The following is a 23,004-nucleotide window of genomic DNA, read 5'->3' as shown; positions in this document are numbered from 1 at the left end:
CCGTATCCCCTGCATCTAGTTCAGGGCCTGGTACCTGGGGGCAGGCCATCACCTGCCTCCTGACTAAAGTGCCAGAAAGGACAGCTCACGTGCTCTCTCCCTCTCACACACACACGCACACGCACACGCCCAATCCTACAGAAGAAACAGGACAAAGCCGTCACCGTTAGCTTCTGGTGAGGTGCCCAACCTCATGGCCAGCTTTCCGAATTCTTCTCTAAGCATTATCACCAGGATACAGCAAGCGAGATAAAGAAACTGCAGCCCAAGTGCCAATACACTCAATTAACTACCCCGGCACTGGTGGCTTCTTCAAAAGAGCTTAACTTCCCAGCATTCCTCACCCGGGGGAAGGTGGGCAGGCCTCATTAGTCTTTCTGTCTAGAGGAGAACTTGAATACAAAGAGAGGAAAATACGCCAGCCTCATACACAACCTCCCCGCTGAGCTCAAGGGACCAAGGCTGGACAAGGTCTGCTGTTCCTGGTCCCAGGACAGTGGTACCCAGACAACCGTAGCACAGGGTGATGGAGAACATTAACTTGTACCTCGGAGGACCTAAGTTCCCAGCTTCATTGCCTACTCACTGTGTGCTCACGCCACAGCTATGGAACTTCTCTGTTCCTCGGGTTCTTCCTCCAGAAAAATGAGGGTCATTTTCTGCTCCTGGATTCTCCCGTCACAGGGATTTGGTGAGGACTGAGTAGAAAATGTAAGTTAAATGCTTGGAATAGGGCCTGCCACTTAGCGCTTAATGTGATGGCTACTCTTGTGAACACCCTGTTTGATCTCTGTCCAAAGGACTGATCCTCTCTCACCATCACCTGAGTCTTCATAAGCTCTCTATGACTGGAATGATCAGAAGTGGGGCCCACATAAGAGGTATTCATGGTATCCGGTTTCTAGTATGGCATAGCAAATTACTCTGAAACCTACAGGCTTAAAAAACAAAAATGTTCATTTTCTCACAGTTTCTGTGGCTCAGAAATCTAGGAGTAGCTGAGCTCTTCTTACTACAATTAGAGAAGGCTACAATCGCGGTCATCTCCTGGGCCGCAGAGAGTTCAAGGCTGGACCAAGGGAGAGGCCAATTTTGGGCTCACCCTTGTGGTTCCTGGAGGCCTCGGTTCCTCACGGGCATTTGGTTGAAGTTCCCTGCCACTCAGGCCTATCCATGGCACAGCTCACATCATGGCAGCTGGTGCATTAGAGTGAGCGAGACGGTAAGAAAAACAGACGCGGGGTCTTTTGTAATCTTACATTGGAACTGACATCCCATCACTTCTGTTGCTATTTTCTTTGTTAAAAGTGAATCACAATTTATACACCTGTGTTTGCAGCAGCATGACTCACAATAGCCAAAAGGTGGAAGCAACTCACGTGTCCATCAACAGATGAATGGATATACAAAAGGTGGTACCGGCGTACAATGGAGTATGACACAGCCTTTTTTTTTTTTTTTTTTTTTTTTTACCACAAATAAGATCTTTTATTTGTCACCATTAAGAGTCTGCATTTTAAACCGATTCTTGGACTGGTGGCTCGTATCCATCAGCTCGTTCAACTTTAGCACCTGTCTCATCCCCAGTAGCTTTTCCAGAACTACTACCTTCACCATGTAGCTCCATGAGTTTTCCCAATTCAAATTTGGGCTTCTTCAGCATTTTTACTTTTCTAACGAAGACATCATGGAGTGGATAAATAGATTGGCAAGCCTTTTCTATGTCTTTTCCAATGCTATCTGGAATCAGTTTATTGACCACCTCTTTCAGGTCGTTGGTCTGCACCTCTCGGGTCATGATCTCCATCATCTTCTTGCGGATCTGGCGCACCTGCTGGTGCTGGGCGTAAGAGGTCTTCCGAATCTGATTGTTGCGCTTTTTAGTAAAGCCCACACAGAACAGACGAAGCAAGTAACCATCGGTAGTCTTGACGTCAACGTGAGCTTCAATCATGGTCTGCCATTTTTTGACCATGGAGCATGTTTTGCCACGGGTAAGATCCATACCATGAAAGTTAGTCAGGCAGTTTTTGCCCTGAACATCCTCAGTAATTAGCTTGAATTTTCTAAATGCTACTTCATCATTCTGCAGATCAGCAAGACTCACTTCAAAACACGACCTTTGAGGCCATCAGATGCGATTTTGGTTCCTTGAGCCCCAACGTTTTCCCAATATTCCTTATATTGAACATAGCTGGTGCTTTCACATCATACCAATCTTTTTTAGAAAATGGGTCAACCACTTTCTTCTTGGCTCCCTTTTTGCCTCCTTTCGTAAGGCGCTTGTTCTTGCCGACCGCCATGGTGCCGCTCAGAGAGCCAAAAGGCATGACACAGCCTTAAGTAAAAAGGCAGAAAATTCTGACACATGCGACAACATGGATAAACCTTGAAGACATTATGTAAGTAAGCCAAGCCAGTCACCAAAAGGTAACTGTGCTGTACGACTGCATTTATAGGAGGTATCTAGAATAGTCAAATTCATGAAAACAAAGTAGAATGGCAGTGGCCAGGGGCTGGAGGAGGAGGAATGGGGAGCTGCTGTTTAATGGGTATAGAGTTTTAGTTTGGTGAGATGGAAAAGCTCTGGAGATTAGCCGCACAATAAGGTAAACTGCTGAACCATTTATTTAAAAATGGTTAATATGGTAAATTTTACGTCATGTGGGGGTGTGTGCATGCTAAGTCACTTCAGTCATGTCCCACTCTGTGTGACCCCGTGGGCCGTAGCTCCACCAGGCTCCTCTGTCCGTGGGATTCTCCAGGCAAGAACACTGGAGTGGGTTGCCATGCCTTCCTCTAGGGGATCTTCCCAACCCACGGAATGAACTCTCATCTCCTGCATTGCGGGTGGATTCTTTGGCCAATGGACCACCTGGAAAGACCCTGTTATGTGTAATTTGCCACAACTGGGAATAAAAAGCAAGTCATAAGGTCCAGATTACATGCAAAGGGACGGGAGTATACCAAAACATCAACCCTAGGGGCTGGGGACCACTGAAGGTAGCCTGCCATCATCAGTCAGGCATCCAAAGCCGGCAAGAATCTATCAGTTCAATTAGGACTGAATCCAGCATGCTTAAGACCACCTAGGTGCTGCCCACAGCCAATCTGTGCAGAGCAGCACCTGCTGACCCTCAGATGCACCCTCTCAGGGAAGGTTCCTAAGCAACAGAAAGTCATACGCAAAGACTGCTCCAAAGCCACTGCTTGTGGAATTGACTTGTAATGGTTTACACTTCCAATCAGTGAAGCCCCAGTTAAAATTCGATTCCGCCAGAGTGTTCTTTGGCCTCCAATACATCCCATCTGGAATTGAAAGGTACAGTAATGACTGTACTTTCACAGTCCCATTCCTGCCTCCAAGTCTTGGCAGGGTTTGTTGTTGCTTTGCAAGGCCACATGTAAGGAAAGGAAGTCACTGGGGATGAGAGGAAGAAGAGAGGAGAGGCGCACACAAAGCTGGAGTCTCTCAGTGGAGACACGACCTTTTCATACCCTCATCAAATTAGAGGAAAAGTATTTCAAGCACCCTATTTCCTGTCTTGGGGTCAGTTTTTTTCCATTCCATCAAAATAAGCATCATAAAATATCATTTTATTTTCCCACATCAACTGGAAGCAATGATGCAATTTTTGAGGGCTAGAAGCCCAGCAGAAGCAGCTGGAATGTACTAATATTTTGACTAAAGGAGTTCATGTACAGAAGGTGCCCAGCATAGTAGCTGGTACAGGGCAGGGATCAATAAACATTAGCTGTTATTAAGATGACAATAGGTCAAATCCTACACAATATAGTGTCTACTCAAGATGCCTCTGAAATTTAAAAGCCCCGGATGGGTCAGGTATTCCCCCAGCATGGGAACACTTGTGCCCTTTCAGCAGCAAAATTAGCAGTCAGTTTGCATTTAGAAGCTGCCTGACAGACAAAAGCATACCCTTCAATACTAGAATTATACCCAGAGCACAGGGACATTCATATCGCTAATGGATTATAATGGTTCACAGATTTTCACATGAATTCAATTTACCTGGAGGGCCTATTAAAACACAGATTGTTGCTGGACTCACCCCTAGGGTCTGTTCAATGGGTCTGGGTACAGCCTGAACTTTGCTGTAAAGAGTTCCCAAGTGATGCTGATCCTGCTGGTCTGAGAACTAAACTTTGAGAGCCACTCATGAGGAGAGGACACAAAGAGGGGATTTTTCTAGGCCAGGACAATCAGAGGCTAACTTTGCCCAAGACCCACCTCCAAGAGCTGCTCTCTGTACAAATTTTGGAAAAGTCCAAGTAGATACAGATTGTGTCTTTTCTCATCTATGGACCTCAGGCATATGGAATGGATTAATCATAAGCCTTAATGTGTGGCCCACTCTCACCAGGGGTCTGTGCATGGCCCATTTGTTCATTCATTCATTCTTAACAATGTAATAAACACAAAAATTAAAGCTAGGACCTTGAAAGGAACCTCCATCTAACTTCATCCTACCTCCCAACATATGAGTTAACCAGTTATCCATCCTTATCTTGTTTTTCTTTTTTGTAGTATTATTAAATCTGTAATCAGTGACACAATCATAGAGTGGCGTACTGAATAACGGTCAAAACAAATAATCTCTACCAGCAAAATAATATGGGTGGATCACAACTTAATACTAAGTGAGAAAATAAGGATTGCATATGGATGATACCAGCTTATAACATTAGAATTATATACTTTTTTAGGATGCCTTAAAATTGACATGCATTTTAAAAATCTTTGTATTTTTTTCTAATCACTGAAGAAATAAATATGTGTTAACTGGAAAAGAGTCAATGAATAAGAAAAGGTATCCAGTCAGTTTTAACAGGGGAGGATATGACCCCTCAGTGTCCTTCTGGGTTCCCTAAAAAGCTCATCCTTCCATCCCCAAATGCATCCTTTGGTTTCCATTCAACAGCTCTGAGAGGAATAGGCAGTTCACACAAGAGGAAACGAAGTAGTAAACAAACACCCAGGAGAAAATGTTAACTTAGCTCATCATCAGAGAAATGCAAACTAAAGCATTTGGGGAACTATCATTCTATGACTACTAAATCAGCCAAAATAGGGAAAAGAGGACAAGAGTGAACTCTTGGGATATTACTGTAAACCTGATACACACAGACAATACTAGCACCAGTGGAAAATTTTTAAAAATTTCCCAGCAGCTCTATGATGAGATGTAGTTATGAACTGCGCAGATGTCTTAGTCTGCTGAATTTATCCTGAAGAAGTAACTCAATGGAAATACCTCAGTGGCTCCCAACAGTGCAACTACTCAGAAAACCATAGCAGAGAGCACTGTCACGGTACGCAGTGCAGCTAGGCAAATCACAGTTTTGAAGAGAAAAATGTGCATTTGCTATTTTATGCATGAGAAATATGAAGTACAAAATGGTAGGTGGGTTATGGTTAAAACCACGTGTATGAGAGCTGCATGGCAAGAGCAGAAACGAACACAGCTGCTGTATCTGGAGGTGGGATGGGAGTTGCCTTTTTTGGCATTACCGTGGTGTGGTGTCGTAATTCTTTATTTATTTTTTAAGAACCTGGGAGGCTCCTACCTTGAGAACTCTCACAGCTTTCCTCGTCACTATTGTCTTGACAGTTATTCTGCCCATCACAGATGAAGCTCTTGTCGATGCAGAGGCCATTCTTGCAGTGGTAGCGGGCAGTGGAGCAGAGCAGAGGATTTGCTGCTGCGAAGGGAGAACAGAGCAGATCACCAGGGAGGTTAGCCAGTCCCTTTGGGATGCCCAGAACCTTCTCCGTCTAGGGGTATGTCCTGCTCTGGAAGCAGTGATCTCAGCTCGGATGGCTGACTCAAAGCTTGTCCTGGGAGACTGGTCAAGCAATGACTTGGATAGGGTATAGGTCAAGACTGATTCTGCCCCATTCTAAAAGCTCCTTTTTCTGCTATACCACAGGTTTCTGTTGGTTATCCATTTTAAATACAGCAGTGTGTACATGACCAATGTTATGTGCCAGCCTGGATGGGAGGGGAGTTTGGGGGAGAATGGATGCGTGTGTATGTCTGGCTGAATCCCTTCACTGTTCACCTGAAACTATCACAACATTGTTAATCAGCTATTCACCAGCACAAAATGGCTTTAAAAATAAAACTTACATTAAAAAATAAATTATTTGAAAAAAAAAAAAAAAAAGCTTCTTCCAAGGCATCATGCTGGTGTCCTTTAAGCATACCAACATGGCCAGAGGGCAATGCCCAGCCCCAGCTGGTCCACCTCGAGGCAGGTCAGCAGCCTCTGAGGGGTCTAGAGCAAAACTGGAATCTCCTAGGAGAGTCAAGAATGGAACAGTTGGTAACATAAGGACACACAGAGAAGAGCAAAGACAGAAGGAGAAGCTGGGTTGGGGATCCATGAACCTCTGCCACTGACGGAGCAACGGCACACGTAATCCAAGGGCTATGTTGGATCCTACTGGTTCCCTAACTATGCACCTTCCCGTAAGTCTTCATGTTTCTCCAGCTCACCCAGGTGAGTGCAGTGGTCTACTTTGTAAAACAAACAAAAAAAAAAACCAAAAAAACAAAACCATTAACCCACTTGGTCAGCCTGAGTGGCCCCCAGATACAGGCACTTTCAGAAACCTCAAAAAGAAAAATGACAGAAATGGCCTCTCCCCTCAAGGAAGAAGGTGGCAACCAGCCAGTGTGAAGTCAACACAAAACCCCTTAACGAAGCAAATCTCCACGGAAAATCACTGTTTCTACTGCACAATTTATCTTGCTTCACCACTCCCTGCAGCACAATTCAAGCAAGGCTCTTTCCAGGGTTCTATTTTCGATAAATGAAGCAGCAAAAGGAGAAATTACTCCAGCCCCAACTCTGCCATTTATTAGCTGTGTGATCTAAGGTAACTTATTTCACTTCTCTGAGCCCCGACTCCTTTTTCCATGTACAGTATGGGCTCCATAATTTGAGGGCCCACTGCGAACTGACAATGTGAGGTCATCTTTCAGAAATTATTTAAAAATTCAAAAAGATAAGTGCTGGGCATAAAACCACATCTGGCATGCTTCAGAGCTAAGCATGAATCCTGGCTGGTCACAGGTCCATGAAGCTGGCCCTGCTACTTACAGCCTTCATTTGAGCATCAGTGAATGCTCGAATGAGATGGTATGTGAGAAAATGTGCAGTGCAGAGTCTGACACATAGGGGTGCAGGAAATGTTGGACGTGCTCCCCAAGTTATGTCTGCCTTGGTCCTCCAGAGTGCGGCCCCTCCCAAAGGAGCGACATTGGTGATGATGAAGAGGGGCCTTCCTGGGACCTTGGGTTATGAATTGAGGCAGCACCTGCATTATGCATGGTACCAGAGCAGCAGGACAGACCCAGCGCTGAAGACAGTTATGGGCTTAGGAACAAGTCAGCGCCAGCATCTCTGGGTGGTCCTCGCCAGCATTTATCTTTCCCATCTGCTTCACAGAGCGATTGTCAAGATGCACTGCAATCACAGCTGCAGACTGCAAACTTCACAGGGCCCTGCAAACCCAAAGGGCTGTGGAGGTTTTTATTTTTTAATTTGTCAACTCAGAAAGTTTAATGTGAAAGGTCAGAGGAAGCAGAGGGATGGGGAAGTCAGCGCTTAGTTTTGAAGATGAGGGACCAATGTGAAGGCAAGCAATAGGCGTCTGGCCTGGAAATGGAAGTTTTAATTATTTAAATCACTGTGGGTCAGAGAATGGTTCCACTTGATCATGCTGAAACCAAAGTCTGACTTCAGCCAAAACCAGAAAGGGGAAACCCCAAACCACAAGTCACATTTGGTTTCTGTCCAAGGCAGCCCTCCAAACCCTTCAGCATCCCACCATGGTAGCCTCTGGCTTCCCTGGGACCCTCTGGGTCATATCTGTGCAGCCAAAGCATCGACAACAATCAGCTCACTCTAATGGACAGCCTTGGAAAAGTGGAAAATCCCACCTAGAAAGGAAACACTTCCAAGAAGGGGCTGCTGCAAACTTACCTGAGTCCCCCTACCCCTCAGTAGGAGGGCTGTGCTGAACCAATCTTAAAGACATTGCTGGCGTCTACTGACCCTTCTTCAGCCTTGGACCCTTTCAACCTCATAAACTTTTCCAAAGAAAAGAAGTCACAGGTGAGCACGTGCATACACATGTACCACATATATGCGTGCATATGTGTAAGTGTGAGTATATCTAGATCACGTGCACGTGTGCCAAGTTGCTTCAGTCGTGTCTGACTCTGTGCGACCCTATGGACTGTAGGCTGCCAGGCTCCCCTGTCCATGGGATTCTCCAGACAAGAATACTGGAGTGGGTTGCCATGTCCTCCTCCAGGGGATCTTCCCAACCCAGGGACTGAACCCATATCTCTTATGTCTCCTGCACTGGCAGGTGGGTTCTTTCCCACTAGCGCCACCTGGGAAGCCCTGTTCAGAGCACACATACCTCCAAATGAATGAAGACTGTCTACACCTTAACATACAACTCTGCTGCTAAAGAATCCACCAGGACCAAAAACCAGTCTCAGTGCATAGAATTAATACATATATTTGTTTCCAATGCATACAACCAAAAGAACCAGAATCAGAATATAGAAAGAATTCTCACAATTCAAAAGAAAAAAGACAAACAACTTAATAGGAAAATGGGCAAAGGACACGACCGGGCAATTCCCATCAGAGCAATGGCAAACGCTCAATAACAACTTGAAAAATTGTTGACAGCAGCCAGAAACGAAAGCACCACTTGAACCGCAGCAGACTTGCCAAACTTCAGGTCTTAAAATTCCAGGTTGTTGGTCAGGCTGGGGAGGGAGAGGAAGTCTTAGAGACTGCTCGTGGGAGCGTAAATTTGTAGATCCACCTCGGAGACCAATTTAGTGATACCAGGTGATGCTTAAGGGGCATATGCCCCATGGCCCAGTCATTTCACTTCCAGCTACACAAATGTTCACTGAAACACTGTTTGTAAAATAAAAATATTAGCAATGACCCAAATATTCACCCACAGGAGGATTAACACCATGTGCTACATTGTTATAACAAAATTTTACAGCAGGAGATGGCTAACTTTTTCTGTACAGGACCAGATAGTAAATATTCTAGCCTCTAGTAACCTTTGGGTTTTGGCCTCTTCCTTAACTACTCAACTTTGCCACAGTGGTACAAAGTGGCCATAGAAAACTCATAAATGAAGATCAGGGCTGTGTTCCAATAAAACTTGATTTATGGGAGATACATGCATTTAAAGTTAATTCTGAACAGGGCATAGGACAATTTGGGGCCAACACCTGCTGAACAGCAGTGAAAAATGAATGAACCAATAAACAAGTCCTATTGTACAGCACAGGGAACTATATTCGATATCCTTGGATAAACTATAACAGAAAAGACAAAAAGAATATATATGTGTATAACAGTTTGGTGTATAGCAGAAATGAACATAACACTGTAAATCAACTATATTTCAATTTAAAAAAATATAAAATAAGAAAGGACCGGAATCAAGATGAATCAATCTCACAAATATAATCATGGGGAAAAAGTTACAAAAGATACTGGCAAGTTATATAAAAATATGCATAGGGTTGTACCACTCAGATAAAATTACCTATGCAAAAGAACGCTCTCTATTATTCAAGTTATGAAAATACATACTTGCATTGTAAGGTCAGTGGACGCCTTTGGAGAGAAGGGGAGGACAGGATCAGAGAAGGGTGTACTGAAGACTGGTAATGATATTTGGTAAGATTTGATTATTTTAAAAACCTGAAGCAAATAAGGAATATAGCAATATGTTTTTTTTTTTTTCCATTGAGAAATAACTGACATACAACATTATATTAGTCTGGGGTGTAAAATGCAACGATTTGATATTGGTATACATTGCAATAAGTCTAGTTAACATCTGTCACCACACACTGTTATAAAATCCTTTTTGTGATAAGAACTTCAAGGATCTACTCTCTTAGCAATTTTCAAATAGATAGCGTGGTACTATTAACTATAGTTAATATAGTTACAACATTAGAATGTATTATAATATAGTACTATTAATTATAATAATATAGCCATGTGTGTGTTAGTCGCTCAGTCATGTCTGACTCTTTGCGACCCCATGGACTGCAGCCCACCAGACTCCTCTGTGCACGGAATTCTCGAGGAAAGTATACTGGAGAGGGTTGCCATGCCCTTCTCCAAATATATCCATAACTATAGGTAATATGTGGGACTCCCCCGGTGGCTCAGATGGTTAAAAGTCTGCCTGCAATGCAGGAGATCTGGGTTGGGAAGATCCCCTGGAGAAGGGAATGGCAGCCCACTCCAGTATTCTTGCCTGGAGAATCCCATGGACAGAGGAGCCTAGCGGGCTACAGTCCACAGGGTCACAAAGAGTCAGACACGACTGAATGACTAACACGCACACACATTAATATGATTTTTAAAATAGGGTGTGGGGAACACAGGTGTTCATTTAACTTTTCTTTTTCAGTATGTTTGAAAGAGTCTACTAAAAGTTTTAAAGAGTTTAATTTGGCAGAAATGTTTCAGTGATCACTCACTTTCCTTTACTCTTTCCCCACAGTTATCTCTGGTCTACAGATCCCTGTCTTCAGAATTCTGTAGCCCATTTGCTCAGAGAACACAGGTAGATACAGGTCAACAGCCACACCTGGGATTCCTCCTTATCGATAGCTCCTCATAGAGCACTACGTCTCACCTCCAAGGCAGGGCAGAGAAAGAGAGGCAAAGGATGCCAGAATAATACTCCCTAAACCCAGCAGCAAGCCAGAAAAAGGCCCAAACCATCAAAACACACCTCAGGATGTCGGTGCCCTTCAGGTGCTGGCAGCATCCTCAGGAAGGACCCCCAAGCCCTCCCCTCCCCCAGGTCTATTGATTCTCTGTTTATGTAAATTCCAACAAGGTTTGTGTTTCGGTTCCCAAGGACACAGCAAACCAGAAGGGAGACAAGATGCTGCTGCCAACCTGCAGACAAAGCGCCAGCAAGAAGTAAAAGCTGACAACCAGGGGAGGGGCCCCCAAAGCTATAAAAAGCCACATTAGGAATTCCAAAAGCAGAAGAGCCCAAGATAGTTTCAAAAGAGACCAAGAAGTTCTAAATGGAGCCAAAGGCAACCCTGTATTATAGCCCAGTCTGAACAATGTGCGTGCTAAGTCGCGTCAGTTGTGTCTGACTCTGCGACCCTATGGACTGTAGCCCACTAGGCTCCTCTGTCCATGGGACTCTCCAGGCAAGAATACTGGAGTGGGTTGCTAGGCCCTCCTCTAGGAGATCCTTCCCACCCAGGGATTGAACCCGTGTCTCTTATGTCTCCTGAACGGGCAGGCATGCTCTTCGCCACTAGTGCCATCTGGAAAGCCCAGTCTAAACAACAGAGCTCCCAAGAGCACTCCTGTGCTGTCACCAGAGAGAGACACTGATGAAGCCAAGCTACACACATCTGAGACAAAACCCCCATCAAAGACTCTTACCCAGAGTAAAATCTCTGCAAAGACCCCAGACAACTCAGGTTTCACTCTATTTCTCCCAGGGGCTCTGCAGCATTTACCAGGCTTGAGGCAGATTTCAGGGTGTGTGTACGGTGGACCGACTGTATAGGCTCTGGGCAGGGGGGTGGAAAGTGGTCAAGTCTCAGGGGTTCCTGCGATGCCACAGGCCACTCACCCAGAACTCGGAAACATAACTGCTGGGCAGCCCATAAACTAACCAGGAAACGCTTCCTACTTCGGGATGCTATGTCTGTGTCTTCTAGCAAAATTTAATGTGCTCCACGTGTATGTTCCCTTTGTCCTTGTTAAGGTTTCCCAGTCACTGAAAAAATGTATTATTCTACTCGCTTAACTAGCAAGAGGAACACTGCTCTTTCCAGCATTTATTTCAATGGGGATGGAGAAAACTGTCTACAGAGTTAACTTCAAAAACTCAATGGTGACTCCAAAGGTCCCCAGCTCTTCTTACCACAACAAACACAGGGATCTAAGAATCTGTTTCCCAGCCCACAAGACTCAGGAAAGAGAAGTTGTCTCTCCCCGCCAGAGGGAGGGAGGGGTGAGTTAAGGTTAAACTCAGTGGTTAATTAAACTGGCGGCAATTACTCCAACCACATCTGAAGGAAAAGACCCAGGGCTCACTGCAAGTCATCCAAAAGCAACTGAGCGGCTTCAAGACAGGAAATGAAGCCATCTATCTCCAGCAGGATGTAGGAAATAATGCCTTTAATCCATTTAAAGTCTGTGAAGTCGGCCCCTTTCCCACCTCAAAGGGTTCTGGACAAAACACATCAATGAAAACCTCCTCGTCCCCAGCCCCCACAGCTCCCACAGCCCCCATCTGCTCCACAGTCCAGGGAGGTGGTGGTGATCACTCACTTCCTCGCCAAGCATCCCAACCTCCCCGTCTCCGTGGGGATCTTGTCTTCCCAGCCCCCGTTTCCCTGGGAACCAGGCAACTAGGGGACTTTCTCTGTTCCAGGATGGAGGATGTCCGGCCCTAAGCCTCTCTGCCAATAATCCGACCCATTAACAAGCACTGCTTCCTTTGTGGCCTGCAAGATACTGGCAGCCCTGACCTTCAAAGAAGAGGCGGCTTGTCTGCAGCCAGAGGCAAGTTCGTGCTGCCTTTCAGAGCAGCCCCTCGGCCCCCTGAGACACAGCAGGGCCACGTGCAGCGGCATTCCAAGGGAGCCCTCTTTTGAGTCTGCAGGAAGGCAAAGGCTGCCACTCTGGTCAAGCAAGAGGAGGCAAAGGTTCCTCAATCTCATCTGCCTTTTCCCCAGCCTCTAAGGACCTGGAATCAATCCACAATAAAGGAGATGCGGAGACACGGGTTAGATCCCTGGGTGGGGAAATCCCCTGGAGGAGGAAATGGCAACTGCCTCCAGTATTCTTGCCTGGAGAGTGCCGTGGTCAGAGGATCCTGGTGGACTATGGTCCCTAGGGTCGCAAAGAGCTGGATGCAACTCCAACGACTGACCATGCAAGGACCTGGAGGATGTGAATTTTCAGAAGCCCTCTAGAGGCAGCACGGCGGCAGCGGCAGAGCCTAAGTCATTGCTAATCGCTGTTTACCTCCTCCTTGCAAAGGCTTCCTGAGCCGGCTACCTCCTGTCCCACGCCCAGCCTGCCTCCCTCCAATTTCAATTTCACTGCTTCGGTCACCACTCTTCTGTGGATGGCTCCCCAGATCTTCCCTCCAAGGACAATCCTCTTTCTCCTGACACTTTGTGGACACCTCTGCCTGACTGTCCCCTTCACCTCAAACTCTGCATGGCTGACACTGACATCCTTACCTCTCTCCCCAACTGCTCCCTTGCTCCTTGGGTCCACTTGTCTTAAAGGGACCACCAAGGGTGGAACGGATTGAGAGAATAGCACTGAAACATGTATGTTACCATATGCAAAACAGATGGCCAGTGGAAATTTGCTGTGTGATGCAGGCAGCTCAACCCAGGGCTCTGTGACAACCTAGATGGGTAGGATGGGGTGGGAGGTGGCAGGGAAGTTCAAGAAGGAGGGGACATATGTGTACCTGTGGCTGACTCACACTGATGTATGGCAGAAATCAACGCAACATTGTAAAGCAATTATCCTCCAATTAAAAATAAAAATTTTAAAAAGAGACCACCATGTCCCAGCTCTCCAGACTCCAGCCATGCTTGACCTTCTCCCTTTCTCACTCTGCACTCAGCTCAGAATTAACTGCTCCTCACCAGGAATAAAATACAATCTTAGATGGTTAACTTTTTTTCCTTCTAGTTTTATTGAGATATGACTGATGTATAGCACTGTATAAGTTTAATCATACAGCATAATGATTTGATTTACATACATCATGAAATGATGATCACACTAAGGTTAGTGAACATCTATCATCTCAAATAAATACAAAATTAAAGAAATAAAATTTTTTTTTCTTGTGAGGAGAACTTTCAGGATTTACTCCCTTAACAGCTTTCATACATAATAACATACCGCAGTGTTATTGTATTTATCATGTTGTACATCACATCCCTAGAAGTTATTAACCAGACTGTTAACATTTCATGACCTGCTGCAGCCTACCCTTCCAAGCATACATTTTTCTGTAATGATTAATAGTGAGGGAATGAAATCCACCTGGGTTCAAATTTCAGCTCTACCACTCACGAGCTACATGACATTAGGAAAATTCTTTAACTTCTTTCAGCCTCAATTTCATCATGTGGACTTACCAGGTGTTTCAGTGGGTAAAGAACCTGCCAGTGCAGAAGATCTAAGAGATGCGAGTTTGATCCCTGAGTCTGGAAGATTCCCTGAAGAAGGGAATCGCAACCCACTCCAGTATTCTTGCCTGGAGACTCTCCATGGACAGAGCAGCCTGGTGGGCTACAGTCCATGGGGTCGCAAAGGGTCAGACACGACTGAAGCAACTTAGCATGTGTGCATAGTAGAAACAGGAATAGTGCCTGTGTCTTAAGATTTTGTGAAAATTAAATGAGATAACTGAGAATCACATGTGGCCCATAGCAGAAGCTCAATAAATGCTTATAATAGTAATTATTACTGAGGATTCACATTAGTATAGTGGTTAAGAGTTCAGACCCTGGATTTATAACCACCTGGGTCGATGTCACAATTTTGCCATTTACTATGTGACTTTAGACAAGTTATTTAACCTTTCTGGATCTCACTTCCTTCTCTACCAAAAGAGAGTCATAGTATTACCAACCTAAAATGAGATCAAACAGGTAGAGCATATAAAAATGTACCAGATACATAGGTGCTCAGTCATTGTCAGCCAAGTGGCATCTTAGGCCCTGCACGGTCTGCATACCTCCCTGCCTCTGCCTGGGCCTTCAGCCTAAAAGACTTTATGGAACTATACCACCAACTTTTAAATGGTACCCATCCTCCTGGATCCACCTCTTTCAATAACCTGCTCTGGTAAGCCTAGAGGGAAATAACCTCTCCTCTGATTAGTGATTCTCACAGTACTCCCAGCTGTCCACCCATACTGTAATTACTTGGGTAAGATGATTTTGGTCTCCCTGGCTTGAGCATCATCTCAGCAAAGCCATTTCTACATCCCTCACCGCATCGTGCATGGTGTCTGGCACAGAAATCTTGGAAAGAGAATGAATCTGAAAGAAGGTAGCAGTTGGGGCGAATCCACAATGTGCAATCTAAATGTGCCCTCTGGGTGACTATCTGCAACCGGAGAAGAGGACCAAGACATGTCCATGTTAAGAATATATCCTGACTGCCTGTCTTTTTCTTTAACCCTGTGTTTGATTAGTTGCCCGATCCATTCATTCCACAGACATTTACTCACTATTTCCTATAAATTAAGCACTCTAATAGGCACTAAGGATGAAAGAAAACCCAGCCTGTTCTTAAAGAGCTTACACTCTACTGGGGAGACGGGCAGGTCAGTGGGTACTGAAGATAAAGCATGAAAAGCGTAATTTATTCCACGTACATTTACCACGTGGGGAGACTGAACCAGGCCATACAGCTGGCACTAGGAATACAGCTGTGAATCACCAACAATCACCCAGTGGCCATTATGGTGTAGTAGCAAAGGCAGACAATAAATGGAAAGTGGTGATAAGTGCAGAGGAGAAGAGTGAAGCAGGGGAAGGAGATGGAGCAGGAGGCTGGGGAGGGGAGAAGGTATCTTCACAAAGTATTCAGGGCAGGCGTCTGATTCGACAGCATTTGTCTGAAGAAGGCCCAAGATGGTGTGCCAACAGGCAAGGGAAAGACAAGCCCAGCCTCGGCAGACCAGCAACAACTCCCCAAGGAAGCAGGTCACACAGCAGCCTTTAAAGGAACCTTGCTGATGGAGCTTCCGAGCACACGGTGGAAATACCCTTCTGTTCCTCAGCTCACCCAGCCCCTCTGATTGATGCAGGCACATCTCCTTGAGGCTTCATCCACGGATCTGCTGAGGAGTGAAGAGGAAATGGGGAATCTCATCCAGGTGGACATGAATAAAACTACAAAAATACACAAGCACTGAGGGGCTCCATGAATAAAAAACACAGATATACTGGCTGGGCGATTCAGCTGTTCAGGGGGACAGTCAAGAATGCATCAGCAGTGGAAGAAGCATAGTGGGTTTTCTGAGCACAACTATGCTGAACACAGCAGCAGAAGATTCTGCTTGAGGGAATTTTCCACTGTGGTCATCCAGACTGGTCTGCCATCTCAGTTCCTGGCAGGAGTCCTCGAGCTCACCAACAAGGGACTGGGGAAAGCTGTGCTGCCAGCCGGTCCAGGGCTTCACCTCCTGCCAAGGATGTCTGAGAACGAGGCAGGAGGGAGAGGCCAAACACAGTGAAAAGGAAGAAGGAAGGCAATGAGAGGGCAAATTCTCAGCACTGTGATCCTCTAGAAGGGATACTGGTCCTTGCTTAGCCTCACTTCTGCCAAATGAATGCAAATGGTGGAAAAGCACTTCATAGTAATAAAATTCTTTAAAAATATGACTGTTCAATTATTTGCTGAAGTTAAGACACCACCCAACAAAACCACTCCTTTATCCTTTATTTCTTTATACCATTTTTGGAAAATCCCAGTTACATATGAAAATAGAGAGTGTACAGGGAAGCCCTGTATCTCCATCACCTGGCTTTAATAATTACTAGTATGATCCAAGGAGAAGGCAATGGCACCCCACTCCAGTCCTCTTGCCTGGAAAATCCCATGGATGGAGGAGCCTGGAAGGGTGCAGTCCATGGGGTCGCTGAGGGTCAGACACAACTGAGCAACTTCACTTTCACTTTTCATTTTCATGCATTGGAGAAGGACTCACTTCAGTGTTCTTGCCTGGAGAATCCCAGGGATAGGGGAGCCTGGTGGGCTGCCATCTATGGGGTCTCACAGAGTCCGGACACGACTGAAGCGACTTAGCAGCAGCAGCAACAGCAGCAGTATGATCCAAAAATGGGCAGAAGGCCTATATATATTAACATTTCTCCAAAGAAGACAAACGGGTGGCCAATAGGCACTGAAAAGATGCTCAACGTCACTAACGATTAGATAAATGCAAATCAAGACTACAGTGAGGTACCACCTCGCACCAGTCAGAATGGACATCAATAAAAAGTCTACGAGTAACAAATGCTGGAGAGGGTGTGGAGAAAAGGGAACCCTTCTACACTGTTGGCGGGGATGTAAGTTGGTACAGTCACTGTGGAAAACTGAGGAAATTGCTCAGAAAACTAAAAACAGAATTACCATATGATTCAGCAGTCTCACTCTTAGCAGACATCCAGATATAACTATAACCCCAAAAGATACATGCACCCTATGTTCACAGCGGCACTATTCACAAGAGTCAAGACACGGAGACAACATAAACGCCCACTGACAGAGGAATGGGTAAAGACGGTGTGGTGAGCATATACAATGGAATACTACTCAGCCATGAAAAGAATGGAATAATGCCATCTGCAGCAACAGGGACGCAACTAGAGACCATCAGACAAAGGCAAAGAAGGTCAAAAGGAGAAAGGTAAACGTCATCTGATATCTCTTACCGGTGGAATCTAGACTATGACGCAAATGAACCTATCTAAGAAACAGAAACACAATCAGGGACAAAGAAATAAGACTGATGGTTGCCGGAGTCGGGGGGAGGGCAGGAAGTTGGAGGAGAGATGGAGCAGGAGATTGGGGTTAACAGATGTGGACTTTCATGTATGGAATGAATAAGCAGGAAGGTATTACTGCACAGCAGAGAGAACTATATTCAATATTATACAATAAACCATAAGGAGAAAGAATATTTTAAAAAATGTATATATATGTATAATGAATCACTTCTGCTATACAGCAGTAATTAACACAGCAATGTAAATCAACTATACTTCAATTTAAAAAAAGAGAGAAGAAAATTTATTTTCCAGTGTCTAAGCAATAAACCCATAATTAAAATGAAAAAAAAAAAAAAGGTACCAATATGCTGACAATTCTGTTTCAGTCCTACCTCGCCTATTAGTACCTCCCCCACCCCCTCCCAGAGGAAAGGCTTGAAACATATCCTAGATACCATGTAATTTTACTTTCATATACTCTAGGATATATTTATCAACGATAAAGACTATTTTAAAAAGTAAGAATGTCACCCTCAAACTGAAAAAATTAGCAATAACTCCTTAATATCACTAGATACACAACCACAATTCAAGATTTCCCAACTATCTCCAGTTTTTTAAAACAGTGGTTTGTTTGAATCAGAGTTGAAACAAGATCCATATGTTACATTTGGTTGGTTTGTCTCTTAGTCTCTTTGAATCTGTAGGTTCTCCCTTCCTGTATTATTTTTTTCTTAGAATTTATTTGTGGATGTAATTGAGTGATGGAGAATGTCCCACATTCCGGATCTGGCAATTTGTCTACCCATGGGGCCACTGATGTATGTGTTCCTGTCCCTGAATTTTTGTAAACTAGTGGTCAGTGTTAAGAACTGCAAGTCTGGGGACTTCCCTGGTGGTCAGTGGTTAAGACTCTTGCTTCCAATGCAAGGGCACAGGTTCAATCCCTGGTCAGGGAACTAGCATCTCACATGCGAAAAAAAATTTTTTTTAAATAAAGAGAAAGAATTGCATGTTCATGTTCCCCCTAAATTCATATGTGGAAACCCTAACACCTAAACAGATGGAATTAGGAGGTGGCGTCTTTGGGAGGTGCTGAGGGTTAGCTGAGGTCAAAGGGTGATGTTCTCATGATGGGATAAGCACCCTTACAAGCTGAGGAGCAAAAATTCTCTCCGCGTGTGCACAGAAAGCCATGTGAGGTTACAACCAGAAAGAGGGGCCACCCCACCAACCCAACCATGCTGGTACTCGGATCCTGGACTTCCAGATCCGGGAAGTAAGTTTCTATCATGTACGCCACTCAGTGTACGGTATTCCATTCTAGCAGCCTGAGCTGACTGAGTCAGGTAGAGCCTCCGTCAGATTCAGGTAGGATGCCTGGGGCAGAAACACCATAGAGCGGCGCTGGGTGTGCCTCCAGGGTCATCTCAGAAGGCTAGTGTTTGGGGGTCTCTTTTCTTGAATGCTAGGACTGTCTTCTGGGCGTCCCCACATCCAAGTCAGGCAGAGCAGCCACATGGCACCCTGGCTCTGCCACTGAACGCGGCTAAAGAAAACCCACACGGAACACGTGGAGCGGCGACGTTTAGATTCTGAGAAGTAAACTGGAGTAGACCAATCTGCGGGAAGAAGACCAAGATTTGAACTTGTACTGAAATGGTGCCAAGCCTACTTCTTTCTCTCCTCTCAGACTCCCAAGAAATGGGCAAATATCAGAGAGATCGCAGAGAGCGGAGAACCTAGGAAAGCGACTCCGTAAAGTTTCTGAATTCTGAAGTGGATTCCCAAGCTGGACATGCATGGATCTTGTCCTAATGAGCACACCAGACTGTGATAACAGAAACCTACAGACCACTGCCCAGCTCCCAGACTGACCACTGGAAGGTGCAGACACAGGACAGGTCCAAGCAGCCACTGCAAAAACAGTCTGAGAAGAACTGCAACCACAGCCCACAGAGGGCTGCCAGGAACTTGCGGCCTGACCCAACAGGGTCATTTGTCCACTAAAGCAAAAACATAAGCCTTCTCCATGGGGTTTAATAAAAACCCAAAGTGTCATACATAATGACCAAAATAGCCAGAATATAATCCAGTTTTTTACTTGGCATATGAAAAGACAGGAAAATCTCAACTCTCATGAGAAAAGATAACCAACAGATACTAACACCAAAATAAGGCAGATGTTGGAAATTCGTGACACAGACATTAAAGCAGCTATTATCCAAATATTCTAACAAGTAATCATGAACACTCTCAAAACAAACGAAAAATAAAAAGTCTCAGCAAAGAAACACAAGATATAAAGAGGAACCAAAAGAAAATTTTAGAACTGAAAAAATATAGTAACCAATGATGAAATGTAAGTTGGCACTGCCACTATTTCAAACTGTGGTGCTGGAGAAGACTCTTAAAGAGTCCCTTGGACTGCAAGGAAATCAAACCAGTCAATCCTAAAGGAAATCAACCCTAAATATTCATTGGAAGGACTGATGATGAAGCTCCAATACTTTGGCAACCAGATGCAAAGAGTGACTCATTGGAAAGACTCTGATGCTGGGAAAGATTGAAGGCCAAACGAGAAGAGGGTGGCAGAGGATGAGATGGTTAGCCGGCATCACTGACTCAGTAGACATGAATTTGAGCAAACTCTGTCTGGGAGATAGTGGAGGACTGAGGAGCCTGGTGAGCTTAGCAACTTAGCGACTGAACAACAACAATCACTATGGAGGTTCCTCATAAAACTAAAAATAGAATTACCACGTGCGTGCTGTCTTTCAGTCATGTCCGACTCCTTCTGACCCCACAGACTGTAGCCCTCCAGGCTCCTCTAGCCATGGAATTCTCCAGGCAAGAATTTGAGTGGGTTGCCAGGCTCTCCTTCAGGGGATCTTCCTGACCGAGGGATCGAACCTGGGTCTCCCACACTGCAAACAGATTCTGTACCACGGAGCCACCAGGGAAGCCCAGAATGACCATATGATCCATCAATCCCACTCCTGGGCACATGTCCAGACAAAACTATGATTCAAAAATACACATGCACCCTATGTTCATAGCAGCACTATTTGCAACAGCCAGGACATGGAGACCATCTAAGTGTCCACCAGCAGAGGAAAGGGTGGAGGAGGTGTGGTGCACACACACAGTGGAGTATCACTCAGCCATAAAAGGATGGGACAATGCCATCTGCAGCAGCACAGGCGGACCCAGAAATTATCCCACCAAGTGAAGCGAACCAGAAAGATACCACAAGGCATCTCTTGCATGTGGAATTTCAAATAGGCCGCAAACGAACCTACCTATGAAACAGAAACAGACTCACAGGCAGAGAGAACAGACTTGTGTTTGCTAAGGGGGAGGGTTGGGGGAAGGATGGAGTGGGAGGTTGGGATAAGCAGATGTAAGCTATTATGCAGCATATGGATAAACAACAACGTCCTATTTGCATAGCACAGGGAACTATCCTCAGTATCCTATGATAATCATGATAGAAACAAATATTGTAAAAATGAATGTATTGATATATATGTATAACTGAATCACTTCGCTATACAGCAGGTATTAACATAACATTGTGAATAAACTACATTTCAATTAAAAAAGACAAATTAAAAAATACCGAAATTTTAAAAGTACCCTGTTGTAGGGGCTTTAAAGCAGACTGGGGGTGACAGAAAAGAAGGAAAGCTGACGAACTTTAGCCGAAGAGCAGAGTAGTAGAATCTATGCAATCTGGACAATGAAAAGAAAAAAGATGGATTAAAAAATGAACAGAGCTTCAGGGACCTAAAATTGTTAGCAGAACCTCATTTAAAAAAAAAAAAAGAAAGAGGGCTATAAACCAAGTACAATTCAGTTAAAGAGAGAGAAAGTATAGCTTAAAATGTACTAAGTACGGCAACAGACAAAATCCTACAGATTCAGAGAGAACCCTCCCAGGATAAACTCAAAGAAATCCACATACCCAGATACATTATCATCTAACTGCTGAAAACTAAAGACCAAAAAGATCTTCAAAGCAGCCAGAGGAAAACAGTCTGTTCTCTAGAGGAAAACAATTTAAAATAACTACAACTTTCTCACGGGAAATGAGAGAAGCCAGAGGAAGTGGCACAACATCTTAAAAGGGCTGTGGAGGAAGGAACTGTCACCCCAGAATTCTCTATGCAGTAAAAAATATCCTTCAGGAAAGCAGGTAAAATAAAGACATTCGCAGATGAAGGAACACTAAGAGCATTTGTTGCCAGCAGTACTGCTTTAAAAGAATTGCTAAAGGAAGTTCTGCAGACAGAAGGAAAATGATATGAGAAAAACACTTGGAACAACATGAATCAAGGAAGAGCAGTCAAAATGGTAAATATCTGGGTAAATATCTATAATAGATGAGTCTTCTCCTCTGGAGTTCTTTAAAATATATCAGAAAAGTTCAAGCAAGAATCAGAACATTGTCTTTTGGGTTTTTTTAAGTACACAGATGTACTATCTATACAACTATAATATAAAGATATCCATAGTGTGATCAGGTTTCTACGCTCCTTATCACTCTATGGGGCAATATTGATTCAAAGCCGCCTGTGAGAAGATTGACTGCTGGTTTCAGAACTTTTCTGCTGGATCCAATCCATTATAAAACTCCCTATCAATTTTTCATCTAATGGTTTTAGTAGCCACTGAAGATCTCCATTTCTTCATTAAGGGTAATAAAATAGACATACTCTCTCATTCTTCTATTAGCTGATATTCTTCAATTAAAAACAGAACTTTCCTAAGTCAGCTATTTAATTACTCAGAAACACAATTCATGTACCAAAAGGGAGGATAAAGGCTTGATTCTTTCATTTACCAGTTTCCAAGTAGTGAACTAGAACAGCTCTTCTCAAATGGCAGATAATGGATATAATTTACTCATTTAGACTACTGAAGACCAATATCCAAACATTTAAATGATACAGGGGTCTTTAATTATGGCAGAGAATACACAGGATGGTGCAATCATTTACAATGTACATACTATAAGGCATCACATCTGCTTTAATTGCCAATGGATTACTCTCTAGAATGTATGTATACGTGACAAGATATAAAAAGAATCCGCCCTCCTCCTTAGATGATAAGATTTCTGTGGACGCTAGGAACTTGAGACCAGGCAGATACTCACAAAAGGACTAAGTAAAACATGGGCACACCTTGTTTTATTGAGCTTCACTTTATTACACTTTGAAGATATTGCTTTTTTTTTTTTTAAACAAACTGAAGATGTGTGGTAACCCTGCGCTGAGCAAGTCTGTGACCACCATCTTTGCAACAGCATTTGCTCTCTCTGTGTTTCCGTGTCACATTTTGGTAACTTAAGCTTTTTCTTCATTATATTTGTTATTGGTGATCGGTG

At 44.3% G+C, this 23,004-nt stretch overlaps 1 protein-coding gene and 1 pseudogene across 4 annotated transcripts in view; both read right to left on the bottom strand.

Moving 5' to 3' along the window:
• Positions 1-23,004, bottom strand: part of LDLRAD3 (low density lipoprotein receptor class A domain containing 3) — a 270,972-nt gene that overhangs the window by 120,865 nt on the left and 127,103 nt on the right. For 3 of the 4 annotated variants that reach the window (XM_042233361.1, XM_060400058.1, XM_027979632.2), the window contains one exon: positions 5,587-5,721. In XM_042233361.1, the coding sequence (XP_042089295.1) occupies positions 5,587-5,721 (135 nt within the window). The remainder of the gene's footprint in view (positions 1-5,586; positions 5,722-23,004) is intronic. The other variant, XM_042233360.2, reaches the window with a different exon arrangement.
• Positions 1,476-2,331, bottom strand: LOC121816710 (small ribosomal subunit protein eS1-like; annotated as a pseudogene).

Source organism: Ovis aries, chromosome 15 (genome assembly GCF_016772045.2).
Source record: "Ovis aries strain OAR_USU_Benz2616 breed Rambouillet chromosome 15, ARS-UI_Ramb_v3.0, whole genome shotgun sequence".
In the NCBI taxonomy this organism is placed as follows: domain Eukaryota; kingdom Metazoa; phylum Chordata; class Mammalia; order Artiodactyla; family Bovidae; genus Ovis; species Ovis aries.
This window is presented reverse-complemented; position numbering and strand designations above follow the sequence as displayed.